The sequence below is a fragment of the Anabrus simplex genome, chromosome 8 (genome assembly GCF_040414725.1).
Source record: "Anabrus simplex isolate iqAnaSimp1 chromosome 8, ASM4041472v1, whole genome shotgun sequence".
NCBI lineage: Eukaryota > Metazoa > Arthropoda > Insecta > Orthoptera > Tettigoniidae > Anabrus > Anabrus simplex.
Window position 1 is genome coordinate 219,316,957 of NC_090272.1, and position 25,749 is coordinate 219,342,705.

At 41.1% G+C, this 25,749-nt stretch overlaps 1 protein-coding gene across 1 annotated transcript in view; it reads left to right on the forward strand.

The window, feature by feature from the left end:
* LOC136879375 (high-affinity choline transporter 1-like) overlaps nucleotides 1-25,749 on the forward strand; it is a 192,603-nt gene that overhangs the window by 111,017 nt on the left and 55,837 nt on the right. The window contains exons 2-3 of the mRNA XM_067153190.2: nucleotides 5,119-5,281; nucleotides 19,944-20,051. Of these exons, the coding sequence (XP_067009291.1) occupies nucleotides 5,119-5,281; nucleotides 19,944-20,051 (271 nt within the window). The remainder of the gene's footprint in view (nucleotides 1-5,118; nucleotides 5,282-19,943; nucleotides 20,052-25,749) is intronic.

Below are 25,749 nucleotides of genomic sequence, written 5' to 3' on the forward strand. Positions count from 1 at the left end.
ACGCAGCATGGTTTCTTTGCCGAACTAGAGACTTCTAGATCACACAATTTTTAAGCTTCAACTAATAAATGGTAATGGCTTACGTGGCAATACAAAAGTACTTCGCACTCGTACAAATTCCGATAAATGAAAAGAAAAACGAGTGATTCACACAAGAATGGTAAGGCTCATGAACTGTCAGAGAATTAAAGTATTTTTAGAACTCGTGAATATAATATTAACTATTATTATTACTATTATTATTATTATTATTATTATTATTATTATTATTATTATTATTATTATTATTATTATTATTATTACGGGAGTTCTACCGTTTACTGAGGTGTAAGAAGTGGTTGGGGTGAATCAGTGGACACAGAATTAACTAGATTTTGAAATATTTCTTGCTAATTTACACAGAAAAGAGCTGATTTTTTTTTTTTTTGCTATTTGCTGTACGTCGCACCGACACAGATAGGTCTTATGGCTACGATATGGGATAGGAAAGGCCTAGGAATGGGAAGGAAGCGGCCGTGGCCTTAATTAAGGTACAGCCCCAGCATTTGCCTGGTGTGAAAATGGGAAACCACGCAAAACCATCTTGAGGGCTGCCGACAGTGGGATTCGAACCAACTATTTCCCGATTACTGGGTACTGGTCGCACTTAAGCGACTGCAGCAATCGAGCTCGGTAGAGCTGAATTGCTGTTGGCAGGTACCAAATTTACAAGAGCACTATTAGCTCCTATCCTTCACACAGCAGGAGAGTCTGCGCTCCAACTATACCATCTTCCAAACTCTCAAAGGCATCAGTTTCTAATTGCGCACTTCCAAACTTCGGTTGCTCTCAATTAAATAATTTACATAGAACAGCTTCAATGTGGGTTTGTCTGTTACTTAACAGTTTATAACTTTCTTATCCCTGAAGGGAACTTCACACCAGACTCAATTCTACACACCAGAGTAGATTTACAGCGGTAACAGAGCCCATGCTAAATGGCCTTAATGTAAAAAGAAAAGGGTGTTTGTAATCATCCCTAAACACTTGCACTGCTATAAATATTTAAAACCCTAAGGGGCTTCATACGAGTCTGTGTCAAGCTCTTAGTTAGAGAAGAAAGTGCACAGTCAGATAATGGCTCTACTGTCCTAGTATACATAGAGGAACACTGGTTACCATGGTTACAACGGTGTCCGTAAATTGATGATGCTAATTCCAGAAAGACCACCAACTCAAAAAGATATCTTGTAATGTTGTAAACAAAGTAGGAGTCCCCACACAATGATAAACGCAAAACTAAGTAATCTTCCTCAATAGTGCCGAAAGTTGAAGGTATGAAGGGCCCAGAAAGGTTTCAAATTGTGAGCCTGGAATAGCTTTAATAAAATAAAATATCAAATTTCAAAAATCACTCCCGGCCTAAATGTAGTTCCGGAAAATCGCGCCTGTTTCTTTACTCGTTTTCTTTTTTATTCAAATCCTAGCCAAATTAACTTATTTACATATTCCATTCTGTAATGTGTTTCTTGGTTAAATATATTCAGGCTTTTTTTTTATTTTTGAAAAATGTCCACCCTGAATATAGTTGTTATACGTGCTTAAGTGAAAATCTGCATTTACTTACTTTAGCGCTCGTAGTGGTGCTTAAGTGAAACAATGAAATGACTTACCTTAGCGCTTGTAGGGGTAGAAAAAGGCAAACTGCCAATCTAATCGACTGGATAACGATGATTAAGGAAAGATTGTAATTTTTCGCAATAAATAAGGAATATATTCTCATACTTTATTATAGTTTCTTTTACCTAAAATTCGTAGCTCATATCCCTAGGATGTTTTCAACATTCAGTGCCTTGCCTGAAGGGCTAGAACTGTGAATTTGTGTACATCTTATAGGTATTTAATACTGGACTACATTTTAAACTGAAATACCAAGTTACATTTAAACTCATCGATCCATTTCCTCGTCACGCTGTGACAGACACGGAGAAATATTAAACTGAACTCGACATGACGTCAGTTTTCCTCGACGAATACAATATTTACCGAGTGAAATGTTGCCTTTAACATTAATACTGTCACGTGCAATGCCCGATCAAATGAAAAATCCATGGTTTACATACCGATATTAAATTCTATTCAGACAGACAGACAGACAGACAGACAGACAGACAGACAGACAGACAGACAGACAGACAGACAGACAGACAGGCAGACAGACAGACAGACATGATGGCAAATTAAAAATATTTTTTTCTAACTGTAGATATGACCGATACAGAAATACCATTCTTTTTAAATTCTAAGCAACGTTCAGACAAAACTATTACTTTTCATTTATAATCGATTTTGGTCACAATGGACCACGTAAATAACTTGATTTCAGTTTTCTTCATTCTCTTGTTTACATCTTCTTTCCTTGCAGCCGTACAATGTTGGTTCTTTTTGGCCGCTGTGTCTGGCTCTAGGAATCCCTCAGATGTGTGTATCTTGTTTCTGAAAGCGACTCTGTTGTGGATGTCTTGATCCATGCTGTTCATAGCTTGAAGATCCTTCTTGGAGTTAACAAAACATTTGTCATAAGAGTTATCTTTCCTATTGAGCTTGTCGAAAAGGCTTAAACAATTCTTGGCGAGTTTGTTGTCGGGCATTCTTGAAAAAATCCAAAGAATTTAATCCTTCGTTTGCGTACGGTATCTGAAATCCTGCTGCATGTGTTATATTCTTCTTTGTTTCTGCGAAATCCGTATGTGCCAGCACACATTTTTGGTCCGAGAGTCTTTCTTAAAATCTTTCCTTCCTTCTTCTCGATTTCTTCAATGTCTTTTCTGGTTGTTAATTTTAGGCATTATGAAGCATACAGGCACTTTGGTTGGATTAATGTCTGATTGTGTCGTAGTTTAGTCCTAATAGAAATCGCTTTCTTGTTGTATGTGTTTTTCGTAAGGTGGAATGCAAGCTCTAATTCCGTGGCTCTCCGGCGGTTTCCTTCTGTATTATCTCACCAAGGTTAGCCTACTGGAATTTACGAACTTATCTTATCCTCCTTTGTAGTTATTATGCATATCGGGGCTTCTTTAATGTTGGTCATGAAATGGATCATTTCAAACAATATCTGCAGGCCGGTTTTCACTGCTATCTCTCCCAGAGTGAGAACTAGCATTATAGCTGATTCCATGTTCTCTGACAGAAGCACAGCATCATCAGCGAATGTTTATCAGTTGATAGCCGTGTTTTTTTCTTGTACCCTAAGCTTACTTGATCCTTAGTGCCTTCTTCTGCGAGAACATTTTCTCCTTCTTTGATGACCTTGTCCAGGACGCAATTGGACAGAAGTGAGGATAGGCAAACTCCTTGTCTCACGTCTCTCTTGACTTCAAAAGGTTCAGATATCTTACCCATAAAGTTAACCTTTGAGTATGTGTTTGTTAGGGTCTCATTTATTAATTGTAATGTCTTGTTATCTGTGCCCATTTCTTTAAGGATGCCGTATAGAGTGCTCCTATTGACTGAATGATATGCTTTCCGAAAGTCTACGAACACTGCTAGGTATTTTTTGCCTCTGGAAGCTCTATCCTTCAGTATTGTCTTGAAGTTCCAGATTTGTTCCAAACACGATCGTCCTTTCCAGAAGCCTGGCTGCTGTTCAAAGATTTGGTGTTCGAGTAGTTGTTCTAACCTTGGATAGGATCTTGTAGGACTATGTTTCCTGAAGTAGTGAGATATCTCTGTAGATATTTAAATCTGTTCTGTTCCATTTCTTGAGTAGCAGGAGTATTTGTATCTGCGCTAACTTCCAATCGTCGGGAATTTTACCATAGTTCCATATTTCTTGCACTAACTGACACAGGTTGTTGACCATTTGCGGATTCACATGTTTCCATAGTTCGGCCGTTATCGAATCTTCACCAGATTATAATGTTATATATGTAGTGTTACGAGTAATAATAACATTTTCGTGTGGCTATTTCTGGCCGGATGCAGCCTCTGTAAGGCAGAGCTTCTGATGAGGGTGGGCGGCATCTGCCATGTGTAAGTAACTGCGTGTTACTGTGGTGGAGGATAGTGTTATGTGTGGTATGTGAGTTGCAGGGATGTTGGGGACGGCACAAATACCCAGCCCCCAAGCCACTGGAATTAATCAATGAAGGTTAAAATCGCCGACCTGGCCGCGAATCGAACCTGGGACCCTCTGAACCGAAGGCCAGTACGCTGACCATTCAGCCAACGAGTCGGACAGTGTTACGAGTGAAACACCGTCTGTTTTTTCTCTCCATGCTGTTCAACCTTAACTAACAACACTCACTAATCACTGTCTATTTGCAATTCTCTCACAGCAGGTCTCCAGCTGGGGAGTCTTTACCTGAAAGAAGCTATAAACCTTATCGAAGGGCCTTTCACTTGTGCTCGCAGTTCTGTCACCCCATTCAGCAGTTGCGTGCAGACAGGTAGGTTTCAACACAGGGCTACTTGCCACACAACACATGATGACTGTTCCTTGGTTCGATTCCAGTGATGTACACTGTCAACCACAGTGAACAACTAAATAGCAACAGTTCGAGAGTGCTCAATGTCAGGGAAGCACTGCTCACAAGACGACTATTAACACACTTCCAATTACATTCACGATAGCTGCTCTAATCGCCGACTCATGAGAATCCCCAGTCTACATAAGTAGACACCCAGCCTTCTGTTCCGTACGCCACCTTCAGCCCAGTTACACACTCGACACTACGGATAACAAACCGATATCCACTAATGTCTTTGTTCAAATCCCAAAATATTTTTTAAATTGGAAAAATCCCCCACCCCCTAATATATGAAGCGTATTTCTCTAAACAGTTGGCAGTGTGGGGTGGGCATTATCATGAGGAAGAATAATTCCGTCCGATAGCATGTCCGGAAGCTTTGATTTTATGGATTATGCAGCTTAATTTCATTCGCTGTGCATTTATTTTACCCCACGCTCAAGCTTGAAACAATTAATACCTTTCACCAAAAGACCATAGCCTTCAGTCCTTAACATCGTGTATTAATTTCCACAGAATTACCTGTCATAATGAAGCTCAGGTCTACCCACTGTGCTTGACTTGCTTCAAGGTAGTAAACAACCAAATTGAAATATTGTATTATTTCCAGATGGGTATCTACGTGGTGGGAGCAGTGGGTATCCTGGTGTTCTACTGCGCGGTGTTGGCCGTGGGTATCTGGGCTGGCACCAAACAGAAGAACAGAGGAGATGAGGAGGTGCTGCTAGCAGGACGGAGTATCGGGCTGGCGGTGGGTGTCCTTACACTCATAGGTGAGCGACTTATACATCTCATTTTTATCCCGTATTGGCACCAGCTCAACCAAGGTTTAGGTTGAAGGAGGATTCTCAATTTCCAATACTAATTTGCTTTCCATGGCTAGTTTATGTAATTACAAATATTGTTGAGTCATCAGTCCATAGACTGGTTTGATGCAGCTCTCTATGCGAGCCTATCCTGTGGCAACCTTTTCATTTCGAAGTAACTATTGCATCCTACATCTGCTCTAATCTGCTTGTCATATTACACCTAGGTCTACCCCTACCGTTCTTACCGCCTACACTTCCTTCGAAAACCAACTGAACAAGTCCTGGGTGTCTTAAAATGTGTCCTATCATTCTGTCTCTTCTCGTCAATTTTAGCCAAATCGATCTCCTCTCACCAATTCGATTCAGTATCTCTTCATTCGTGATTCGATCTATCCATATCACCCTCAACATTCTTTTGTAACACCACATTACAAAAGCTTCTATTCTCTTTCTTTTTTGAGCTAGTTATCGTCCATGTTTCACTCCCATACAATGCCATGCTCCAGATGAAAGTCTTCATAAACATCTTTCTAATTCCTATATCAGTGTTTGAAGTGAACGAATTTCTTTTCTTAAGAAAGCTCTTCCATGATCGTGATAATCTGCATTTTATGTCCTCCTTACTTCTGCCATCGTTAGTTATTTTACTACCCAAGTAACAATATTTATCTACTTCCTTTAGGACTTCATTTCCTAACCTAATATTTCCTGCATCACCTGCCTTCGTTCGACTGCATTCCATTACTTTTGTTTTGGAATTATTTATTTTCATCTTGTACTCCTTACCAAAGATTTCGTCCGTACCATTCAGCAGCTTCTCGAGAACTTGTGCAGTCTCAGATAAAATAACAATATCATCCGCAAATCTCAAGGTCTTGATTTCCTCTCTTTGGATTGTGATTCTCTTTCCAAATTTCTCTTTGATTTCCTTTACTGCCACTTTTTTGTGAACATTGAAAAGGAGGGGAGGGAACTGCAGCCTTGCCTCACTCCTTTCTGGTTTGCTGCTTCTTTTTCAAAGCCCCCGATTCTTATCAATGCAGATTGATTTTTATACAGTTTGTAGATAATTCTTCGTTCTCGGTATCTGATCCCAATCACCTTCACAAATATATTCCAGCTAAAAGTCTAGTTGAATAACTAAAATAGTGCATGTTACGTTCCTCTGATTTGGAAGATTTTCAGCTAAAAACGTGTGTAAAGATTTTAAAAATTGCCACATATGAAATTAAAATTACTTATGATGAGGTAAAACATACCTTCATATTGAGTCAAAACATTCAACAAGTCAATGTTCAAATTGGTAATAAATTCTATGTGAGTAAGGGATCCTACAAAGTGATCTTCTTTCTTCAGAATGCTGGAGAAGTTGCTATTGTTTTGTAGTATGTACTCTAAATAACTTGTGGATAAATATAGACCTAAATTCAAAATACGATGACCGGGAGAAACTCCTTGAGAAAAACCGAAGTTCAGGTTTAATCTTCATAGAAAGTTTTGAGGTGATGAATGGAGTCTCCTGGTCGGTTCCGCTGTGTTTACTTCCCTAACGCAAGAAGTTAGCTAGAATATACATCACTCATTGGGAATCCCAGCTACAAATAGCATAGAAACATAGTTGAAATGGCACAAAACAAATATCTTAGATATCTTACGTACAAAATAACTAATAATTACCAAAAATATGATTATTCTAATGGCAATGAAACAGCATGGATATAAGATCTTGTTAAAAAGAGGAGTAATCACAGTTTGTCTATAAATTATTTAACAATCCTATTGGTAGACCTATCTTGCTCTCTCCGTTGATCTTGCCTGTCCCTACTCCATCTGTATGCCCCAAAATATATTACCTCCTACTGGTCAATATCAAGAACACATCAACATAGCAATTCACCAGTGTGAAATGGTAAAAATATTGAATAAACATAGCAATGAGTACAGTCTAGATAACGAATTTTAAACTGCATACTCTTCAACAGTAAAATGATATATTTTTAAAAGTTGCTTTACGTCGCTCCGACACAGATAGGTCTTAAGGCGACGATGGGATAGGAAACGGCTAGGAATGGGAGGAAAGAGTCCATGACATTAAAGGTACCGCCCGAACATTTGCTTGGTGTAAAGGTGGGAAACCACGGGATACTATCTTCAGGGCTGCCGATAATGGAGTTCGAGCCCACTATCTTCCGAATGCACACTCACAGCTGCGCGATCTTAACCGCACGGCCAACTCGCTTGGTCCTTAAGAGTCGATCCAGACCAAATGCCAGCTCGGAATAGAAGAAGAAGAAGAAGAAGAAGAAGAAGAAGAAGAAGAAGAAGAAGAAGAAGAAATGATTTGCCGGGTTCGCACGGACACCAAAGGACATTCGTATATTCTACATTTTGTGACTCGGTATTATGATCGCACTCTCAATATTCAATCAATCAATCAATCAATCAATCAATCAATCAATCAATCAATCAATCAATCAATCAATCAATCAATCAATCAATCAATCAATCAATCAATCAATCAATCAATCAATCAATCAATCAACACTGATTCCCCTTTGGGTGGGGGCGGTAGAATAACACCCACGGTATCCCCTGCCTGTCGTAAGAGGCGGTTAAAAAGGGCCCCAGGGACTCTGATCTTGAGGGCGTAAGTTGGTGACGACGGGACCCTTAGCTGAGTCCTGGCATTGCTTCCACTTACTTGTACCAGGCTCCTCACTTTAACCTATCCTATCTGACCTCCCTTGGTCAACACTTGTTCTTTTCCGATCTCGACGGTATTAGAGCATTCAAGGCTTAGGGAGTCATTCATATTCATGCCCTTTTGTGGCACTTGTCTTTCTTTGCCGATACCTTCATTCTTCGAAGTGTCGGATCCATTCCATTTTTACCTCTGGTTAGTGTTATATAGAGGATGGTTACCTAGTTCCAAAACAGTAATCGCCACCACCACTATTCAGCACTGCTCTGCAATGAGGACTGTCAGCGACGTGGTAGATTCCCTATGAGTTGTTTATATTCTATTTTTTTTAATTACATCAAAAAAGTTGGATACGTATCCAATCCTGAATACTTCTTCCTGAAAGTGAAAATCCACAGCCTTTTTCCAGTCATTCGACCGGATTAGGAATGGAATGAATGAAGCTCCCATCTTGCATTGAGGATAGGAACTGTGCCGGCTGCCGAAGCCTGTCGCACTCCTCCGGGCAATGATTAACAACTTACAGATGAAGAATGGTGAAGACGATTCATAAGTGATTGCTCCGACTGTTATTGTCGTAACTTAAACAATAAGCAGTAAAACCGACCTCATAAAGTACACAAGGAAACGCAAAAAAGAACACACTAAGACAGATGGGACGTATAATCTGCGGACACAATGAACAATAAAACAACACAAATAGGAACAAGTTTCGTCGTCAATGAGCCTTTCTAAAGCAGTAAATGGCACTTCCTTCTGACAAGACGATAAAGAGCGAAGAAGCAGAACTTTCAGGGTTATCTAATTTGAGGTCATAGTGGGAGTAATACAATTCAAAACCTCACCAAGTGTCCAGGGTTATTAGAAGAGGCGATTTATTTCCAAACACCCTCTTATTATTAATAGCAATATTAATTAGTTATCTCATTCTATGTAAATTATATTAATATTTCACAAACAGAACTATAGCACTTGGAGGTAAATAACTAATACCTAATAATATTTCACAAACATTGAACAACATCTCTCTCTCATACTAAACATTTTCTGAGCGCTATCTTTTCTTTTCTTCACCATTCATTATTGTTCTTGTTCATGCAACAGTACGTAATTGCGATATATCAAAATCAAGTAATATCGCTCGTAGTGAAACAATGCATTGACTCAAATTAGCGCTCATAGTGATGCTTTAAGTAAAACAATGCACTGATTCAAATTAGCGCTCGTAGTGAAACAATATATTGACTCAAATTAGCGCCCGTAGTGGTGCTTAAGTGAAACAATGCATTGACTCAAATTAGCGCTCGTAGTGGTGCTTAAGTGAAACTATGCATTGACTCAAATGAGCGCTCCTAGTGGTGCTTAAGTGAAACAATATACTGACTCAAATTAGCGCTCGTAGTGGCGCTTAAGTGAAACAATATACTGACTCAAATTAGCGCTCGTAGTGGCGTTTAAGTGAAACAATGCATTAACTCAAATTAGCGCTCGTAGTGGCGCTTAAGTGAAACAATGCATTGACTCAAATTAGCGCTCGTAGTGGTGCTAAGTGAAACAATATATTGACTCAAAGTAGCGCTCCTAGTGGCGCTTTAGTGAAACAATGCATTGACTCAAATTAGTGCTCGTAGTGGTGCTTAAGTGAAACAATATACTGACTCAAATTAGCGCTCGTAGTGGCGCTTAAGTGAAACAATATATTGACTCAAATTAGCGCTCGTCGTGGTGCTTAAGTGAAACAATATACTGACTCAAATTAGCGCTCGTAGTGGTGCTTAAGTGAAACAATGCATTGGCTCAAATTAGCGCTCATAGTGGCGCTTAATTGAAACTATGCATTGACTCAAATTAGCGCTTGTAGTGGTGCTTAAGTGAAACAATATATTGACTCAAATTAGCGCTTGTAGTGGCGCTTAAGTGAAACAATGCATTGACTCAAATTAGCGCTCGTAGTGGCGCTTAAGTAAAACAATATATTGGCTCACATTAGCGCTCCTATTGGTAGAAAAAGGCAAAATGCTAATATAATCGACCAGATAACGATGATTAAGAAAAGGATTGTTTTTAGGTATAAATAAAGAACATATTACATACGTTATTATACTGTATTTACCAAAAATTCGTAGCTCGTATCCCTACGATATTTTCAACATTGAGTTGCTTGCCTGTAGGGCTAGAACTGTGGATTTTTGATCCTCAGAGAAAATACTTGGAACAAACGTGAATATTGTTTGTCTAATTAGATCCTATAGCTGAGCCAAGGGCGAATTATGTGGCATCCTGTATGGATTTTTCTTGCAGGAGGGAGAACAGTTCCCCTCTGCTCCAACACGTGGGCTACCTATATATGTGTTGACCACATTCAATATTTTTTACCTCGAAGATCACATGGGATCCGGTGTATCAACATGCCTACGTCAATGGATGAGGTAACAGAGGAGTATATAACGGGAGGTCACGCGGGACCTAGCATGCTGCTAATAACCCTGTACATTCTGTTATAGAGTATGTGCCCTGCTCAGCCCCCAAACGTTGACCATCAGTATGGAATGTGTTATTCCATCTTCATCAAAACGGTAGAATTGTTCGACTGTTCTTATTCCAGTCCAGGCCTGAATATTCTTGAGATATTATCTTCTTCTTCTGCTTTATCCTCGCCGTCCCTCAATTCCGCCTTTTAAAATTAGGTGCAATGCTGCATATCTTTCTCTACGGAACACATGGCCCAGGTACGCAGTATTTGATGGCGGTCAGCAGCTCTCTTTCAGAGTGTGCTCTCTGAAATATCTGTTAATTAGGGGACATGCTCTATCCAGAAGACTCCTAGTATTCTTCTATGAAACCATATTTCCATAGATCCCTGCCTTTTTTGTGGTGGTCGTATTCAAAGTCAAAGCTTCAAATCCATAAAGCAATATTAACGAAAGATAACATTTAGCCATGTGTGCTCAGTTTTAAATTTAACGCGTCATCACATAGTAAAGCCTTCATTTTCTGGACGCTTTATCTTTTCGTTTCTTTAAGGATCTTAATTTTGAGATCTGGGTTTAAATCACCTGATATCCAACAACTAAGGTATTTAAATTTGTCATCTTGTTGGGTTTGTTAACCTTTCAGTTTCAGAACAGTTTTACCTCTTACTCAATTCAAAACTATCAGTTTCATTTTCCTTGTGTTATCTTCGTATCTGAGCGAGCGTATTAGTTCTTCGTTTAACTTGATTCCCACTTCTGTACCTCCTACTACCTTAATTACAGCTCCCGAGTAGATGTTGGATAATGTGGAGGCCAAAACACAGCTTTGCGGAACCCCTCGTCTAATTTCCGTAGAGTCCGATGTAGCAATATCAGTCTTCATAACAGCTTCTTGATGCTTCCAAGGTTCACGATGGTTCTTATATCTTTACTGCCAATTCCAGTTTGTTGAAGTAATCTGATAAGCTCATCGTTAAACATTTGGTAAACTTCCTGGAAGGAATAATAGATTGTATAATGCCATACAATACTTCCTCTCATTTAATTCGGAAAAACAGTCCTTAAAAATATTTTGCTCGTATTTTCCACTATTAATCACTGCCTATAAAGAATTTGGATCTAAAGGTATGCCACCGTTAACTCCACGCTACACACCTATTTTCTCATCAACAAGCTGGCTGAGCAGGGAGTCAAGTTCAATTACAAATACTATAATTGTGTAGAAAACATAGAAGTATTGATCAAGCACCGGGAAAACTAAAGCGGGCATTTTACGTTTCCTGGCCTCTTTCATTGAGTCCGTAATCAGCATTGGCGAGATTATGAATGTCCTTCCGTCTGAAGAAGAATGCTTTCTCCTCGCAGTAGCCTTCGATGATGATAGACAAAAATAGGTAAGCAAACGTAAACAGCTTGATGTTGATGTTGTAGCCATCCTTGCTCATTTCGTAAATCACTTTCGTTTTAACTGCTTCTATAAAACGTTATTTAATAATATATATAATGCAGCCAAATAGACATAACAGAGAATAATTATAGATTACATTGATGGGTTACATATCGCATAATCACTTATAGACATTGTTCTTCTTGTACAGAATTCAATGTGGTACTGTTCACACGTTTTTTTACATAGTGTGCACTCACAGTCTATACTTGGGTCATGGAAGTGTTTTGATTTGCAGAGTAGGTGATGTAAACTGTGAACTGCTAATCTTGTAATGACATGCCTTAATTCAAAATTAGCTTTTGTCCTCGAGCGATCTAGCATTGCCCCTGTGCCATAGAAGTCTGGTTGGACTTCTTCTCTCTTCTCCGTCAGTTTTGCCAGCAGTTTCTCTGATGCACCGGTGTTTCTGATTACACCTTAAGGGCATAAGTAAAATAAAGAAAATAAAACGCGATCTGTGTACCTGACCGCTTACAAATTCACAGTGTGGTATGTACCACAACTTTTAAATCTATGTGATAAATAACTTGTATTTAATCAGTCAGTCAGGGAACTACATCAATTGCTTATTAAGTGCATCCAGTAAAACAGTAGGTCTTGCAATGAACTATGGCAAAACAAAATTAATGTCCAATTGGCCATCGAACTCAGTATATTACAATAGACGGAAATGCATTGTAATACGTGGAAGAATACGTTTACCTAGGTCAACTGATTTCACTAACACAAATAATGGATAAAGAAGTAAAGAGAAGAATAAGTCAGGCTTGGAAGGCACTTTGGGGGATGAAATTCATAGTGCTGGTTAAAACACTAAACAGAAAACTCAGACTTAAGGCACTCAACTCATGCATCATTTCCGTAGTGTTGTACGTCTGTCAGACTTGATACCTAACAGTCAAGCAAAAGAGAGCAATAGAAGCATGTCAAAGGAAAACTGAAAGGAAAATAGTAGGCATATCACTGAGCGACAGGGCTCCAAACAAGACACTCCATGAAATTATATCCTCAGAGAATGTCGCGCAGCAGGCCGCAAGAGCAAAGTGGATATGGGCAGGGCACGTAGCGAGGCTACACCAGGACAGATGGGCACAAAGGACAACCATGTGGCAAGAGAAGCCGCGGCAGACCAAGAAGAAGATGGGCAGACGACTTCAGGCAGTTACTAGGACCACACTGGACTAGGACACCGCGATCCAGAACCGATTGGAAAGGGATGGAAACACAGTGGTTCAAGTAAAATCTGAAAAGTGAAAATGTGAAAAGTGGTCGAATAAGAATTAAGAAATAGATTTATAGACAGAAAACTTACATGAATGTAGATAATAGTGTCGAAATAAGTACTAAATATACAATTAGAAACAAGAATCTCACACAACGGAAGGTGAAATGTGAGAAGTAGGTATAAGCTAAACTAGCGGATAAAGACTAACAAAATGACGAAACAACCATCTCACGTGACTAGCTCACCAAGCGAGATCAATCGAACAGAGTTCTCCCTCTCGAGGGAGGCCTTTGCCCTTCATGGGACACTACAGGCTAATTCATTCACACATTCACCAATGACCTACTCTGCGACCGCCTGCCGGGACACTTATTCGACTAATGTCATGCCTGGTTTCTAAATTCCTCCAGTTCCTGTTGAAGACTCGAATTCACAATCTTCCATGTAGATTCAGTCCACTTTGGCTGCTTAGCATCTTCATCACTGTGACTGTGGGAATAATATCAGTTCTTACGACTGGTGTGTAATGCGAAACATCACCACAGAAATTTGCGAGTTTCCAGTGATGAAAGCAGCCTCATGAGAGACAGCAAAGGTGGATACACAATTATGGCCATTGAAGTAGCGTAGTACGTAGGTCAATGGGATGCATTGAATGCACGACGGAATGTTCCTATTACCCAACGCATTATTATGACCTTAATGAAGCCGTCAAAATTCAATAAACGTACAGTATTCGTTTCAATGCGATGACCTTTACAGCAGAATCTCACAGGCCTACTGTCACTAAGCGAGTTAGCTAGTAGCCTCATTTTGGAGATGGTGGGTTAGAGCCCCACTGTCAGCGGCTCTGAAGATGAATTTCTGTGTTTTTTCCATACTCACACGAAGAAAATGCTGGGGCTGTTTAGTTAAAGCCACGGTCGGTTCTTTCCAAATCCTAGCCCTTTCCTGTCTCAGTGTCAACGTAAGACCTAACTTTGTCTGATAGTGTTAAAGTTAAGAAAAACTGACCCTTTGAAAACAAAAGTGTACATCTGTCTGAAGAAAAGGCAGGTAAGACGAAAACTGCAGACACTATGGATGATTTGTTTGTTTGTTTGTTTGTTTGTTTGTTTGTTTGTTTGTTTGTTTGTTTGTTTGTTTGTTTGTTTGTTTGTTTGTTTGTTTGTTTGTTACTGTCTGATTTACATCGCACCGACGCAGATAGGTCTCATGGCTATTTTTTTAAATTTCGTGTGGCTATTTCTAGACAAGTGCAGCCCTTGTAAGGCAGACCCTCCGATGAGGGTGGGCAGCATCTGCCATGTGTAGGTAATGCGTGTCATTGTGGTGGAGAGTAGTGTTGTGTGTGGTGTGTGAGTTGCAGGGATGTTGGAGAGAGCACAAACAACCAGCTCCCGAGCCAGTGGAATTAACCAATGAAGGTTAAAGTACCAGACCCGGCCGGCAATCGAACTCTGAACCCTATGAAACGAAGACCAGTACGCTGAACATTCAGCCAAGGGGTTGGACTTTATGGCTATGTTGGAATAGGAATGGGCGAGGAGTGGGAAGAAAGCGGCGTGGCCTTAAGAAGGTACATCCCTAGCATTTGCCTGGTGTGAAAATGGGAATCCTCGGAAAACCACCATCAGGGCTTCCGACAATGAGATTCGAACCCACTATTTCCCGAAAGCAAGCTCACAGCTGTGCGCACTTAACCGCACGGCCAACTCGCTCGGTCACCATGGAATAGAAAATAATGAAAATACTCTTTATTTCTCAAATGTCTTGGAATATCTTTTAACCTCGATCTCATTTACAGAGCACACTAAATAAAAATAAAGAGATTAAGTATATATGCGTATGGCTTTAGCTAAAGTGTGCAGGCTGTTTGATGTGACGGCACCCACGCTGCCTGCGCGTCAATTTCTACGTTCCATTTTACTCCACCAGTTGGCAGGGTAAACCAGACCTCTCCTGAAAGAAGTATGACTGAGTCTTTAATGACTTTTGCTGGGTAAACAGCAAATGTGTCAGCCCTTGTGGATGGGGGTGATAGATAACACCCACAAATTTCACGAAAGGGGGTTAAAATGGGACTCAGCAGCTTTCAGTCTGGGAGCATGGATTGTTGACCACAGCTCCCCTAGCTGAGTCTGGCAATTCTTCCACCAGTCTCTTCTATCCGACCTTCCTTGGTCAACTCTTCTATTCCGACCCCGACGGTATTAAGAACAGATGTCTACGGAGTCTTTCATTTCACGCCCTTCGTGGCACTTGTCTTCCTATGGCCAGTACCCTCAGTTTTCGAAGTGCAGGACAGCTTCCACTTTCGTTCAGATTAGTGGCAAGAGAGAGTAGTTAACCAGTTGTACTTTATGTGTTTCTTAATCCGTTTACCCACACAGGGTTGGTTTTTCCTCGGACTCAGCGAGGGATACCAACTCTGCCGCCTAAATGGCAGTGTCCTGGAGGGTGTGACTTTGGGTCGGAGATAAAACAGGGGAGGAGAACCAGTACCTCACCCAGGTGGCCTCACCTGCTATGCTGAACAGGGGCCTTGTGGGGGGATGGCAAGATATGGATATACAAGGAAGAGGGAAGGAAGCGGCCGTGGCCTTAATTTAGGTACCATCCCGGCATTTGCCTGGAGGAGAAGAAGGAAACCACTGAAAACCACTTCGAGGATGGCTGAGGTGAAAATCGAAACCCCTTGACGTCCCGAGGCTGAGTGGACCAAGTTCAAATTGTCGTATCACTTTTCAAATTTCGTGGCTGAGCCGGGAATCGAGGCCGGGTCTCCGGGGTGGCAGCTCATCACACTAACCACTACACCAGACAGCCGAACTGTACTTCCTCCTTTGAAACAATAATCAGCACAAATTATGTCACCAGAGACCTTTTACATGCCGACATAATACGGTATAGAATATCGAATGGATATTTGTCCATAAAGGAAGCTAAAAATAAGGCTTCAACATTCCATTGAACTTCTGGAGCTATAGCCTCTTATATTCAGAACTTACTCTTTAGCCTTTAATTACTCAGAAATATTACGGGCCTTCCCTGCTCCACATGTCATGTCAATCAAGTGAAAACTACCTTAAATTATACTTGAAGAATCATCACCCATTCCCCGAGGTCTATGGTAGCTAGACTACCTCTTACCTGGAGGATCAGGGTTCGATTCCAAGCCAGAATCTGAGGGCTGGCTCGAAGCCATTCAGTCCCCAGGCAGTCTCCATTTTTATAAAAGTTAAGAATATCGGTCAGGACGGTTATTCGCACTCACCGTGCGTTATCTCGTGATCTGCAGGCCTTAGGACTGGGCAGCGGTCACTTGGTAGGCCAGAGATGTATAGGGTCTCCCGGTGGATGTACTCTGCGCTACGGCCGCTGTCTCAGCCGAAGTTAAGTCACGCGAGGCCGCCCTGCTTTAATATGAAATGTTACCTCAGGGTGCATTGCGTGGCGCAAGGTGCAAAAGACGACTTCGCTAGGTTGGCCAGAGTGCAGACCCCCACTCCTCGTTTTTGAGCAATAGCGCAGTCTCTCCCTTTCCCTACGTCAGTCAATCAGTCACTACAGATCTCCATTTAGGGCAGTCGCCCAGGTCGCCGATTCCCTGTATGTTGTTTTCCTAGCCTTTTCTTAAATGATTGCAAAGAAATTGGAAATTCATTGAAAATTTCCCTTGGTAAGTTATTCCAATCCCTAACTCTCCTTCCTAAAACGAATGTTTGCCCCAATTTGTTCTCTTAAATCCCAGCCTTATCTTTATATTGGGTCTCGATCTCTCTGCCTGTCTCCCCCTTCCTCACTTGATCTGCAGCACTCCACCATCCGAGCAGAGTTCAGCCGAGCTTGGCCGAGTTGTCCCGAGACAAACCGCTGGTCCGAACCGAGACGAGTCGGACCGATGCACGGTGCACGGAATCTCTGCGCTTCGGTTTGCACGCGGGAGATTTTAGGCGTTTGAGAGGCCCTGCCTTACCTTATCAAAAGATGCTGGAAGTTTCGCCCATCCTGGATTATACAGGCATTGTATTTGGTAACCACATTCTGGCTGGCACGACTGAGTTCTGCCACTGTAATGTTTCTGATTTCATTCGTAATGTTTACCTTTCATTTCCTCCAATGTGTGATGATTTGTACGATACACTTTTTCTTTCAGTTTACCCCACAAGTAAAAACCACACACTGTTAGAACTGGAGAACGAGGGAGAAATCGATCAGTTCTGATTACTCTGCCTGCAAACCCTTCCGAGATTTCTGTATGAGCAGGGGCTGAATCTGGTTTAAACCACCCATGCGATTTTGTTCTTCCGTTAACTGATAGAAGAAAGCGTCAACATATGATGTTGGCATCTTTCTGCACTTACATTCGTTTCGAAAAAAAATACGTCCAATTATTCGTCTTGCACTAACAACACACCAAACACTAATCTTCCTACCATAACGAGGACTTCGTAAACACCATTGGGATTTTCTGCACACCAATAGCGAGTGTTATGACTAAAGCCCCGATTTTCATGCGGTAATAGGTTAGATTGCGAACGAATTTGGTTAGTATGAAATGCCCGCGATCCGCTCTTCCGTAATGTAGAAAGAGTAACATAAATTATAAGGGTCCTGATGGGCCGTACCCCTAATATTTATGCAAACCCGACAGCACAATCGTTATGAAGGTAGACTATATTTGCTTCTCGCTTCAGTAAGTTTGCATTCTAACCTATTAGTGCATAAAATATCGGGCTCTAGTTATGACTTTTCACACGGCCATTAAGATGAAATCAGAACTTTTAACTTCGAAAATACGGTGTTGCAATGATGTCTCACCGTGTTAATAGCTGAGATTCAGACTGGCGACTGATGCTTGCAAGGTCAAGAACTGTGCACGCTCCTCCCATACCGCAACGTACGTGTCGGAGAGTAAATACGCTGCTTCGACGGTCTTGGTTTATGTGAGGGGCCCTGTAGTGCCATGTCGCCAGAGGGGACGGATGAATAATTATTAGAGGCTTAATGAGATCTAAACCTCTTAAATAATGCTTCTGTTCCAAAACGTGGAGTGTTTCTAGAAATCTTGCGAGAAGCCACGTGCCGCAAAATATTTCCCAAATTAAATGAATACCAAATGACTCAAATGTAATCTACAAACTCTGAATAACGTTCTGGTAATTTTCAGGATGTCTATGAATGTTGTAACGCCGCCTCACAATGAGCCTTTGAATTTGCCGCGAAGCGATCTGATTGGTTAACTTCAGCAGCTTATAAAATGACAGCAGTGCGAGACAGAGAATTATTTTTTTCAAATTATTTATCAGTGTGACCAACAGTCTAACGTTCATATACCCTGTTCACGTTGTTTCCGAGCAGTCTGTATGTGTATGCCTATGAATAAATACCTAGGACTATAGAGTACATTCACCGCTTTCAAGTACAACACTGGAGGATCATGGGAAATCTCAAAGTCGAAAGTTATATTTCGGCTCGTCTTCACTACTCCCGTCATTAATCCTCAGTTTCGCGCTTTACAGTTGTGCAGTTCCACATCCTTTCCAACAGAACAAATATGTGCTAGAACACCATAGCTCAATTTGTAAGAGCATCCCACACGAAATCCAAAGGTTTTGCCAATGGTGCCGGGTTCGACGATTTTTGTTTTGTACTTAACATATCACGAGTCTCGACTGAGTAAGCAGTGCGGACGGATGGGCTTAGCGAGTGCTGAGGAATGGGGATTGCGTTGGAGCTGCATCGAGTAAGGATTGGAAGTTGCCAGTGTTGGAGGAAGAAGACAATGAAATTATGCAAGAGGAATGAAGGAGAAGAAATAGGGAAGATGGCAGGGACTCTGGTGCCGGTCGTAATGGTAGCGTTGTTGGTAATAGGAGGTGTGGAAATTAACCCAGGACTGGATCCAGTGGGCGCCTATGGGTGGGAGGAAATTGAGGTGATAAAGGACGTGGTGAGAGAGGCGTGCCAGATAGGTCAGTTAAAGGAAATGAGTGGTGGTGGTGGTGGTGGTGGTGGTGGTGGTGGTGGTGGTGGTGGTGATTATTGTTTTAAGAGGAAGTACAACTGGGCAACCATCCTCTATATAATACTAATCAGAGGGAGAATGGAAGGGATCCGACACTTCGAAAAATGAAGATATCGGCCAAAGTAAGACAAGGGCCACGAAGGGCGTGGAAATGAAAGACTCCCTAGCCTTCGCAAACCTAATAGCGTCGGGGCCGGAAAAGAACAAGAGTTGACCAAGGGAGGTCGGATAGGATAGATGAAAGTAAGGAGCCTGCCAAAAGTAGGTGGAAGCAATGCCAGGACTCAGCTGAGGGCCCCGTGGTCGCCAATCCACGCTCCAGAGTTCAGAGCCCCTGAGGTAAGGAAATGAGTAGGGATCATGCAAAAGAGCTAAAGGACTTTAGACAATGCATTATGACAGAAGTGGAGGAGATAAAAGAAAAAATTGTGAGTAATGGGGAGGAGATGGATAGAATGCGTAAGAAAGTGCAGTAGCTGTAGGAATAGGTGACATATCTGAAAAAAGAAGTAGAGTATGGAAACCAGGAAAGAAGAATATTTTTTTATATATGGAGTAGAAGAAACTGCGAAAGAAGATAAAGTGACACTGGTTTACAAGGTGGCGGAGATGATACAAAATAGAATGACGATACTTAAAATACCTTCAGTTTTATTTCTAGTACAATGCGCTGGTAAAAATTAAACATTCATAAAATATTAATTCTCAATTTCTATTTATCAAACGTTCGCTCTGCCTGTTCCAGCGACTTGGGTTGGAGGAGGCTACATCAACGGCACCGCCGAGGCCATGTTCAACACCGGACTTGCCTGGTGCCAGGTTCCCATCGGCTACAGCCTCAGTCTACTGTTCGGTAAGTTTACATATCAATCCTTGTAAGAACACTAGCTGTAGTAGCCGACTGTGCTCGGGCACTTTCCTTGAATGTTTTCTTTTGTGGTTTGTATTAACTACAGCTGTCGATCTATTAAAAATTCTGATAAGTTAACCGAATGCCTTTAATAGATTAATCGCGATTAATAGAATTTTAATAGGGTTCACACAGTATTCTTGAGAGCTTTATTTAAACTTAATTGTAAACTGTGGGCTGCACATCAAAAATTGTCTTACTTCGTACTTTGCTCCCTCAACTCCTAGAATGATATTTCTTGCATTGTCAGTGGGAACAGCGACAACTTTCTCTGTTAGAGGACACAGGCTTCTTTATTAGTTGCTCCTCCGTTAACTGAGAAGATGAGCTTGTAGAGACACTGATAGATACAGGTACATTTTGGAAGGGATGAATATGTTTAAGATGTTATTGAAGACTGTTTGTACTTCCAACATAACGATTTTCCGCATTTCTTACAAAACACTGTTTTTCTGTCTGTCACCTTACAACAGTCGATTCCTTTAAATCCGGAAAATTCACGAAGTTTTCCTCGCATCGGTTCATAAGCCATATTTGTAACTGAAGTTCGCAAACACTGAATGCGAGTATATATTGTTTGTTGTATAACAAGCACAGACAAACTGAGGTTTAAGTCGTCACATTTTCTACTGTGTATTTCTACCAATTGGTATCTGCCCATTCACACATCACCTGGAAATTCATGAAAATTTCTTAATGATAGTCGCTTCAAGTACCTTGCACACATCCCTCCATTATGCCGCGTGCCTGTGTTTTGTAAAGGTCCGCAACTATACTGCAACAGTATAAGAGGAAGATATAAACATCAGCTTACTTTAATGACCAGTCAGTCCATCATTCAGCAAATGGTGAATAACAATACAATACACAGGTCATGTGCCACGAAAAACACTACACTACAATTTTAATCGGTTTCATCAATCGACTAAAGCACATTGATCGCTTAACCGGTTTTAGATTAATTGGTAATCGGTTCGATTTCTTTATTGTGACGTTGACTGACCGTTTACGAACTCTTTTGTACATTTAAAGTTATTGTTACGTGTTTAATTTTAAGTTTTAGTTTGAGATTATAGTTTCATGTTAAACTATTTCCTTGTGGTAGCCCAGATTGTCAGGGAAGTAGCTGATTCTTTCAAACAAATAATAATATTGAGTTAAGTGTTTGTATTTACGCCTCGCGCTATATAAATATGTTGTACACGGCTCCAACTGTCACTAAAACCCCAAACCCCATGGCGCAACAGTCCCAAAGGGCCTTGGCCTACCAAGCGACCGCTGCTCAGCCCGAAGGCCTGCATATTACGAGGTGTCGTGTGGTCAGCACGACGAATACTCACGGCCGTTATTCCTTGGTCTCTAGACCGGGGCCGCTATCTCACCGTCAGATAAATCCTCAATTTCATTCACGTAGGCTGAGTGGACCGAAAACCAGCCCTCAGATCTGGGTAAAAATCCCTGACCTGACTGCGAATCGAACCCGGGGTCTCCGAGTAAGAGGCAGGCATGCTACCGCGGGGCCGGATTCCAACCGTCACTAGAACTTTCAATAATCAGGCTAGGGACCCCGAAAACTGTGGACTCAACACAAATATCGGTCATTTTGGACATATTCTTGCTCACCCCTTCTCAAGCTCCATGCCGATGGAGGCTGAAATTGGAATTAGACGGCATCCAGAGTGTCACAGTTTATCTCAGCGACCCAGAAATCCATCGAATCAACACTATTATCCGTCGTTTTTTCCTTATTACATCAATAACCCCTCCGCTAGGAGTTCTAGTGGTGTCTTACCGTGACAGGAACTTTTTCCAGATATTAAGTCATGTGTGTACCAAGTTTGGTTGATAGCTGTGCTGGAACATACAGTGGACATTTTCTTTTTTTTACCCCTTCTAATCTCCAGTACGAATGGGGCTGAACTTTGACTTACATGGCACCCTGCCTGTCACATTTCATCTCAGAGACCCCGAAAGCCATGGATTCGACGCTAACATAGGTCCTTTTCGATTTTTACATTTCACCCGCTCCCCTAGGAGTGCTAAAGGTGCCTTGTCCACACGGCATATTTTTTCAGATAGTAAGTGTACCAAATTAGGTTTAAATTACTCCAGTAGTTTAGGAGGAGATGTGGAAAGGTACTTCATGAAACATTGCGGCGTGTTCTCATCCTCCTATACGAGGTATATAGCATTTCTTACCGGACTATCATGATACAGAATAAGTCGCCGTCGTCTAGCGACAATTTGTCCAGCAAGGTCGATCCAAATCTTGGTGCAACTTTGTAATTAAATTGATTAGAGAAAATTACTCATCATAAAGTACTACCAATCGGATTTTGTTCAAATCACTTCCTGACCACTCTCAGGAGTAATAAGAACAAATGGTGAAATTTTCAGCTAAATCGGTCCAGTTGTTTTTGAGTCCATTCGAGACGAACAAATAAATATTAATTTTTAGATATTAGGATATGTAAACTACTAACAAGGGATGATTGTATCTTTACTTAGAAACGCGTTTCCTGTGGTAGAACTGACTCTGAAGAATCTGGAAGCAAAAGTTTCAGAAACCATCCTTCTATTGCCTTAACCCTTGCATTCCTGTAAAGTAAATAGATCGTAAAGCTAATAGATACGGCTCTAAATGAGTCGTCCAGAATCATGACAGGCTGTCTCAGACCAACACTAACTGGCAAAGTACAATGACTGTCTGGAACACCCGCAGTAGGAAAATAATCCATCACATGGAAGGCTAAAACCTCGAAGGAGTTTCTTTGCAAAAACTCCACTTCTCAACAAAAGCTCAGAAAGAACCAAAATAAAACTTTGTAGCACCCAATCGGGAGAACTGTCTGCATAGTTGTTATGGGAATAACAACTTCCTCCAGGTCATACGTATGACTGGAAAATCTGGAAAACCTAAACAGACTTCGAACAGCAGTGGTAAGATGCAGAGGAAATTTGGAGAAATGGGGTGAAATCCAGACCATAAGTCGTGTTATTCAATCACCTTTGGCTCCTTTAACCTGCACCCAGGAAGATTTACTGTACGATAAGAACGTAGCTCTGCAAGTAATTGATTAATTAATGCTCTCAGCTTTTAGCTATGCAACATTACATTTATTGGAAACTTAAAATGTCCAAGTGCAGTTTCACAATTCATAAATTCCCTTCTAGCAGTTAGACTTTCTTAACAAGATCTCAGCAAGTAGTATTCTTCCCATTTTCTCCACAGAGAAGGCATTTTGCTGAACAATCTTCCCTGATCCATCCATTATTTTTGTGAATTCCCATCATCTACAAGACTAGACCTCTTGTTTCTCTTCTATTTACATTTACAATAATTACACTGGTTGACAAAGTTTTCTTCACAAGAAATCAGATTTGTGAATCTGGTGCATTTTGTCACACTGAATTCAGATATGCAGTTAGAATTTTCCATCAGGCATAGTTTTTGTGACAGCAACTTCTTAAATTTTGATTTTAGCACTCTATTTTACTTGTCATAGGAACCTCTATCTCATATATGTACAATGCATTCGAGCTGCATTTAAGGAAATTATATGTAATATCATGCTGAAGCACCAAAAGACAAAACAGAGCAGGATCATTCCAGTTTTGACGTGCGCAGACCTGTTAATCTGGCATTATGGTGTGTCAGTATTGAGCAGGCTGTGAGCGTGTTAGCACGAATATCACTTCCTTCCTGTTTACAGTGTACGATGTGTCTTAGTGGTTTGTTTTTCCGTCATGCCAAGAAAGTGTGTAAATCATGCGCATATGTTCTGCTATATTTGTGGTGAGTCTCAGAGGCGACTTTTCACGCGACTTGTGAGAGAGCATTATGAACTTTACTCCGGCTGTCAAGTGGGTGATTTTGATAGGAGCTGGGCCCCAAGTATATGCTGTGTTTCATGTGTTAGACTGTTGACTGTTGCAATTCTCATGATTTGGAGGGAACCGAAGGATCATTGAAGCGATTGTTATTTTTGTTTAACAAATATTAAAGGAATCTCATATACATCAAAATATACAGTTACGGGTTCGAATTTTCCATCTGCAATGAGGCCAGTCTTATACAATGAAGATTTATCTGTACAAATTATAAAAATTCAAGTGAATATGATACAAAACTCCTGCCTCATGGGGAAAAACTAAAACTATACTTGCATTCATCATAAAAAAATACTTCTCGAATCTCTTATTTTTATTCTTGTGAAAGAAAAAAAGGTTAATATTTATTGTCCAGTGTCATGGTCAGACGCTGACTTACCCTGTTCAATTCCGAGAGGGTCGTTCTGCTCCTGCATTTGGACACCAACCATTGTCTTTGAATATCCGTAAGTCGTATAATAATTTCTTTTCTCTGAGATTTCTGGCCTTTGATCCATGGGACCCCGGGTTCGGTTCCCGCCGGTTGGGGGATTTTAAGCTTGATTGGTTAATTCCGATGGCTCGGGGGCTGATGTTTGTGCTGTCCTCATCACTAGAATTCATCACACGTAGGGCCTCATCCTCATAGACACCCAGGTTGCGTCTGCGGCGTCATATCGAAAGAAATGCACCAGGCCATTTCGGAGGCCACACGACATTCTTCTTCTTCTTATCATTATTATTATTACTAGTATTGTTATCATTATTATTACTATTCTAGCAAGTGACTGCGTGCTTTGCCGCACATAGGTAACAGCTTGTATTCGGGATATAGTGGGTTCGAACCCCACTGTCGGCAGCCCTGAAGATGGTTTTCTGCTGTTTCCCCTTTTAATACCAGGCATATGTTGCGGCTCTGCCTTAATTAAGGCGACAGTCACTCTCTTCCCACTCCTACCCGTTTCCTATCCTATCGTCTCCATAAAACCTATCTGTTTCGCAGCGACGTAAAAGGAAATTGTAATTGTAATCAAATTTCGGGAGTTGGGTAAGAAATGAGATGAAACAGTCTTTCGGTGCATGGTGAAAACTCCCTCTTAGAGGGAATGGACTTGAAATTTGTGGCCAACATCTCAGAAGTAATAGTAGGGAGGGCTGATCGTGTTCCCATTGGGCTAATTCCATCGATATGTTCTGTAACATTTCAGCGGAGAGAGCGGTACCTAAAACAACATTGTGCAGACACCCAGGATGTGGAGAACCGCCGACCTTGGGTCATGTGCTGGGGAAGTGTTGTAAAGGCGAACTGTTGAGAAACTCTCGTCATCATAGATTGTGTACGAGGAGGTGCAGTAATCTTCGAGCTGACAATCTGTATTATCACGAGAGGAACACGAGGACGATTCTCAGACCGAACGGTGGGAATGGAACAGAATAACCAGCAAGCAGTTCGCATTGACGATTAGAAGAACAAGGCTGCCTACCATCCATGAATACTTCACTTCGTTGAGAGATATAACCTGAACGCACAGGCATGGACGGCAGAGAGTCTTCTCCTAGTAGTTCGGTGAACTGCTTTCAAGAATACGGTAGCCATCCTCAAAGAATTCGGCATTACTGAATATGTTATAGATGATATCTGTAAAAAATATTTTGAAAGACTCGCTTAATATTTTACATTGCGATTTCCACGGCACCTATTGAAGTATTGCGTCAGCAGATTATAAATAGAGAGTGTAATTTCAGGTATTTGCATCTTTTTACTTGCATC